The following is a 6,583-nucleotide window of genomic DNA, read 5'->3' as shown; positions in this document are numbered from 1 at the left end:
CCCAATTCACTGTGCCAAAAGGAAAAAAATTAAACTGGGAGCTGAGTCATGCAAAAAGCTGCTTTCCCTTTTGTTCCTAAGTATGGAGCTATGGATATAAGGCCAGATATCTTCACAGGTAGCTACTCTACGTTCACCTTATCTTATGTAAAGTGCCGATTTACTGAGCATGAAACAAATACGTAATTGACTATTCCCTTACCTGCTCCTTTTCTCTTATGACATGAGGATTCAGTAATGTGACCATACCCTCCCTCTTTCCCCTCCAGTCTGCTTTGCCCTGTTAAATACCGAAGCCCTCAAAATCGTCTTTAGAAAAAGGCACAGACCCACAGAGTGTCCATGTGGTTTTGTGTTCCTTTTTTTTTCACCACCCCCCCCCCCCCGCGCCCCCGCCAACCCTGGGCATGTCCTTAACCTTAGCTAAATTAACCTCTAGGTTGATGAGACCTGTCTCAGATACTTTTTGGTTTACAATGCAACATTTGCCCTTATATATCTGACTCATTTCATTTAGCATGATGTTTTCAAGGTCCCTCCATGTATCAAAACTTTCTTCACTTTTAATAATGAGTTGTACATAATACATCTTGTTTTTCCATTCATCAGTTGATGGATATTTGCATTGATTCCACCTTCTGGCTATTGTGAATAATGCTGCAATGAACATGAATGTACAGACATCTGTTTGAGACTTGGCTTTCAATTCTTTTGGGTATAGATCTAGAAGTGGAAGTGTCGGAACATATGGTAACTATGCTAATTTTGACAGACTGCTGCATTGCCTTCCACAACAGTGGTAGCATTTTACATTCCTGCCAACAGTGACAATTTCTCCACATTGCCATTACTTGTTACTTTCCATTGTTGTTGAGGGTTTTTTTTTTCTTTTTGTAATAACCATCCTGATGGGTATAAAGTGATATCTCACTGTGCTTTTTTCTTTTCTATTTTCTTTTCTTTCTTTTTTTTTTTTTTTTTTTGAGACAGTCTTGCTCTGTCATCCAGGATGGAGTGCAATGGCACATCTCAGCTCACTGCAACCTCCGCTTCCCGAGTTCAAGTGATTCTCCTGCCTCAGCCTCCCAAATAGCTAGGACTACAGGCATGCACCACCGTGGCCAGCTAAATTTTGTATTTTTAGTAGAAACGGGGTTTTGCTATGTTTTGGCCAGGCTGGTCTCAAACTCCTGACCTTAAGTGATCCTCCCACCTTGGCCTCCCAAAGTGCTGGGATTACAGGCATGAGCCACTGTGCCCGGTCTCATTGTGCTTTTGATTTTCATTTACCTAATGATTAGTGATATTGAGCATCTTTTCATTCGCTTCTTGGCCATTTATACATCTTCTTTGGTGAAATGTCCGCTAATTGCGTTGCCCATTTTTTTCAATGGGCTGCTTTTGTGTGTGTGTGTGTGTGTGTGTGTAGGGGTTGGGGTTGTATATATATGTGTGTGTGTGTATATATAGTTGTAGGGGTTCTTCATATGTTCTGTATATAAATCCTTATCAGATATATAATTTGCAAATATTTTATCCTGTTCAGTAGGTTGCCTTTTCACTGTCTTGAAAGTGTCCTTTGATGGAGGAAAGTTTTTAATTTTGATGTAGCCCAACTTGTCAATTTTTAGTTTTGTGGTCTGTGCCTTTGGTATCATCTAAGAAATCATAGCCTAATCCAATGCCATGAAGTTTCACCCTATTTCCTTCTAAGAGATTTAGCCCTTAGGTTTAGGTCTTTGATCCATTTTGAGTTAATTTTTGCCTATGAAATAAACTAAAGACCCAACTTCAGGTTTTGCATGTGGACATCCAGTTATCCCAGCACAATTTGTTGAACATGGAACCACAAAAGACTCGTAACAGCCCAAGTAATAAGGAGAAAGAAAAATAAAGTTGAACACATCACACGTCCTGATTTCAAATTATATTATAAAGCTCTAGTAATCAAAACAATATGAAACTGGCATTAAAAACAGATACACAAACCAATGGAACATAACAGGCAGCCCAGGCTTATTGTGAAGATTGAACAACATAATGCACATTCAGCTTAGCAGCCTAATCCCAGCAGAACAAGCCTGATACTTGAAAAGTAAACGCTCAGTAGATTTGACGTGATTATTGGGAGAATAAAGAAAATGAACATTAATCTGTAGATCTGTCCCATCCACTGTGGTACCAAATTGGGCCTCCCGAGGGATGGCTCACACCAGCCTGTCTGGAGGTTTGATCTTGAAGACAGTCTGGTTTTAATTTTATTCATTTTCCAGGAAACTTCATTCTCTGCTAAAGGTCTCACAGCTAGGAAGTGTCAAGGGCAGGTGAGATCACAAGCCCCTTACCCACCAGGCCAGGTCCCCTGATAGCTCCTGCCCAGCTCTGCTTTCATCAGAATCCCTGTCCTGGGCTTGCTCAGTGGCCTCCCTTGAGTCAGTTTCCTAAGTCTGTTTCAGGAGCCCTGACTTCTCTCCCATATGCTGGTCCTTGAGGTCTAGTTGTCTGTTGACTGAGACAGACTATAACTGAATTTATCAGAGTTCTGCTGTGACTCCAGCACAGCCCGTGGCACCAGAGTAAGCCTCGGTGGGCTGGGCAATTTGCTGGACTAGTAGACTGCATGTAGGGGCTTGGAGGCCTTAGGACCTCAGATTCAGCCTCACCCCACCCAGGAGAGGTCGCCTTCACAGCCTTCAGGAGACACACAGAACCACGGCCAACCCACTACAGAAGCTTCCTGGGAAATCAAAATATTACTCTCTTTGTCGTGTAACATTTCTTTTCCCGCTAACTATCATCTTGGCCTTCTTTGGGTATAGTTTCCTGAACCTGAGGAGCCAGAAGCTAGAAAGTGCTCTGGCTGGAGCAAGCATGGCAGTGAGAGAAATGGACTGCCTGCCAGTGGTGAATATGTCTAGGATGTCGCATTCCCAGGTGAATCTACTACTGGCCGCTAGGATGGATGTCCTTGTTATGACCCCTTGGCTGGCTCCCATTGTGTGGGAGGGGACCTTCGACATTGACATACTGAATGAGCAGTTCTGGTTCGGGTACACCACCATTGGATTACATAGGTATACGTGTGCCGTGGTGGTTTGCTGAACCTATCAACCTGTCATCTGGGTTTTAAGCCCCACATACATTAGGTATTTGTCCATGTTTGCCTTTGGAAAACACGTAGTCTTCCTGAAGCTGTTGCTTCATGGTGGGATTCAGGGTGAAGTATTACATCTTCACCAACCGGCCAGATCTCGTTCTGCTCATCAAGCTCCGAGAGGGACAGCGGATGGTCATCCTCCAGGTCCGGAGCTATGCCCGCTGGCAGGACATCACCAGGCACCGCATGGAGGTGATCAGAAACTTTCCCCAGCAGCGCTTCCTCGGGGAGGTGGATCATCTTGTGTGCGCGGATGTGGACATGAAGTTTGGTGACCATGTGGGTGTGGAGATCCTCTCTTCCCTGTTTGCCACCACCCATCCTGGCTTCTATGGGTTCCATCGGGACACCTTTATCTATGAACGCCGGCCTCAGTCCCAGCTCATATTCCTGAGGGTGAAGGGGGAGTTTTACTACACAGGGGCCTTATTCGGTGGGTCAGTGCTGGAGGTTTATAGGCTCACCACAGCCTGTTACCAGGGGATGATGATCGACCAAGCCAACCACATTGAGGCCAGGTGCCCTGATGAGAGCTACTTGAACAAGTACCTGCTTCACCTAAAACCCACCAAGGTCCTCTCCCCTGCATACATGTGGGATAAGCAGCTGCTGACTGCCCACCATCAGCGGCAGGATGGCACGTGAGTATCTGTGGCTGCTCCAGAGGATCACCAAGCAATCCACAACTGATGATTGAGGCTTTTAGGAAGGGCTGGGGAGGGACAACAGACAGCTCTTCTGAGTCTTCCTCCTGGCATGCTATCCTAAATTGAAACCAGTTTTAGTAGAAAGGGTACAACTCTTTGCTTCTTTTTCCTGTCTCATTGAGAAAATTTTCTGAGGCCTAGCACACTCACTGTTACCAAACACTAGGGGTACAGTCCAGGTCCTGTGGCTTGTCACTCAGAGAGCCAAACACTGAGGTGATGAGTATTGCCAGAAAAGAGAGCTTTCATTATTTCATGGGTGACATCAGCCAGAGAGACAAGAGTCAAACCTCAAATCTGTCCTTCATTTCTGACTTAAGTTCGGGGTACATATAATGGGGAAGGAAAATAGGAAGCTCAAAAAAAAAAAAAAAAGAGGAATTGATCAACAGGCAGCAGGTGGTTGAATGAGGGGTCTAGCATCTCATGGTAACCATGTAGGGGAAAAAATAGGAATTAGGGAGGGGTAAAGAAGAGCGGTTGGTCAACAGGCAGCAGGTGCATCTCATTTTCTGTGCTTGGTGATCCAGAAAGCCTCAGTTTCCTGATATTAGCCAGGACACCTGGCGATCATTTTCCTGGAAAGGATGTAAGTTTAAAATTGGGCCAGTTTTATGAAAACACATGGATACAGGGAGGGGAACATCACACACTGGGGCCTGTTGGGGGGTGGGGGGCAAGGGGTGGGAGAACATTAGGACAAATACCTAATGCATGTGGGGCTTAAAACCTAGATGACAGGTTGATAGGTGCAGCAAACCACCATGGCACATGTATACCTATGTAACAAACCTGCATGTTCTGCACATGTATCCCAGAACTTAAAGTGAGATTTAAAAAATAAATAAAATAAAATTGGGCCAGTTTCAACACCACCACCACCATCCCTCATTTAGTTAGGCCTAGCACCTCTCCTCCCGACACACACATTTAGGCAGGCCTAATCCTGGGCCCAGGCACAAGTTTGTTAAGTTGTCACAACCTTAAGCTTCTCCTAAGTCCCCTCAGGGTGGATATAATGTGTAGTCTCAGCCTGTCCTTGCATATAAGGGATCAGAAATGAGATCTATTTCAGAACAAAGATGCGGCTCCTGGACTCATAATCTCCTGCTTCCTGTGACACAGTCTCGCAAGGGCCTGCCTTGGCCATTGGCCAAACTAGTGCACAAAAGTTGGCTTAATTTTATCTATTTTTCTCTTTCATGTAAACAGAATCATACTGTATGCATTTATCTGCAACATTTTTCTTTTGCTCTGCTTTTTTACAGGATACAACCACATTAGTTGTAGTTTATTCATTTTTACTTATATGAAGTAATTCATATCACAATTTCTTTATTCACTCTTTTGAAGTGTTTGATATTATGAATAGAGCTGCCTGCTTCACACACTCACTCAATTTATTTAGGGTATAGACTTTTAGGAGTTAAATTATTAGAATATATCATATGTACATATTCAACTTTATTAGATAATGCTACATGGCTTTATTTCTCAACTTTCAAATTTTTGACAATCTTGTGAATTTGAACTAGTAACTCCTTATGGTTTTAATTTGCATGTCTGGAAATGCTAATGAAATTATATATATTTTTAAGTTGAGTTGACTAGTTGACTAGTTGAGTTTTCTTTTTTCTTTTCTTTTCTTGTTTTTTTTTTTTTTTGAGATGGAGTCTTGTTCTGTTGCCAGGCTGGAGTGCAGTGGCACAATCTCAGCTCACTGCAACCTCTGCCTCCCGGGTTCAAGTGATTCCCCTGCCTCAGCCTCTCAAGTAGCTGGGACTACAGGCATGGGAATACACATTCAGCTAATTTTTTGTATTCTAGTAGAGACAGGGTTTCACCATGTTGTCCAGGATGGTCTCGATCTCTTGACCTTGTGATCCACCGCCTCGGCCTCCCAAAGTGCTGGGATTAGAGGCGTGAGCCACTGTGCCTGGCCTTGAGTTTCTTTTTCTGTGAAATGCCTAATAATGTATTTTACCCGTATTTCTATTTGGCCATGTATCTTTCTCTTATTGATTCATTAGCATTCCTCACAATAACATTTTCCAGTTATACGTGATGCAAATATCTTCTTCCAGTTTGTGGTATGTTTTTTTGTTTTGTTTTGTTTTACTTATTTGATGAACAGAATCCTTGAATTTACCTGTATTTTTCTTTATCATATATGCTTTTTTGTTTTATTTAAGAAATCCTTCCTTCCCTTGAGGTCATAAAATATTTTTTGTCTACTTTATCCTAAAGATTTAAGCTTTTACACTTCACAGTTAAGTACCTCACACAGGCCAGGCGCGGTGGCTCAAGCCTGTAATCCCAGCACTTTGGGAGACCAAGGTGGGCAGATCACAAGGTCAGGAGATCAAGACCATCCTGGCTAACATGGTGAAGCCCCGTCTCTACTAAAAATTATTATCCTATATTTACTTTCTAGTATACATTTATCCTGCCTCATTTCAAGAAAAATTATCAATTGTGTTATAATCAGGATTTTATATAAAATGTGTTCTATTAGCAGAAACAATCTAAAGTGCAGAGTTTAATTTTTTTTTTTTTTTTTTTTTTTGAGGCGGAGTCTCGCTCTGTCACCCAGGGTGGAGTGCAGTGGCCGGATCTCAGCTCACTGCAAGCTCCTCCTCCCGGGTTTACGCCATTCTCCTGCCTCAGCCTCCCAAGTAGCTGGGACTACAGGCGCCCGCCACCTCGCCCGGCTAGTTTT

The 6,583-nt window shown here is 43.2% G+C and overlaps 1 protein-coding gene across 1 annotated transcript; it reads left to right on the top strand.

Annotated features, from left to right (window-relative positions):
* Positions 1–2,390: 2,390 nt before the first annotated feature.
* LOC105495555 (ABO, alpha 1-3-N-acetylgalactosaminyltransferase and alpha 1-3-galactosyltransferase) lies at positions 2,391–3,849 on the top strand. The gene is given in 3 exon segments (XM_011765269.2): positions 2,391–3,074; positions 3,147–3,197; positions 3,199–3,849. Coding segments are annotated over 3 exon segments (858 nt in total). The 5' UTR covers positions 2,391–2,871; the 3' UTR covers positions 3,803–3,849.
* The last annotated feature ends 2,734 nt before the right edge of the window (positions 3,850–6,583 follow it).

Source organism: Macaca nemestrina, chromosome 20 (genome assembly GCF_043159975.1).
Source record: "Macaca nemestrina isolate mMacNem1 chromosome 20, mMacNem.hap1, whole genome shotgun sequence".
In the NCBI taxonomy this organism is placed as follows: Eukaryota; Metazoa; Chordata; class Mammalia; order Primates; family Cercopithecidae; genus Macaca; species Macaca nemestrina.
The sequence above is the reverse complement of the archived record's forward strand: the minus strand, read 5'-3'. Positions and strand labels throughout refer to the sequence as shown.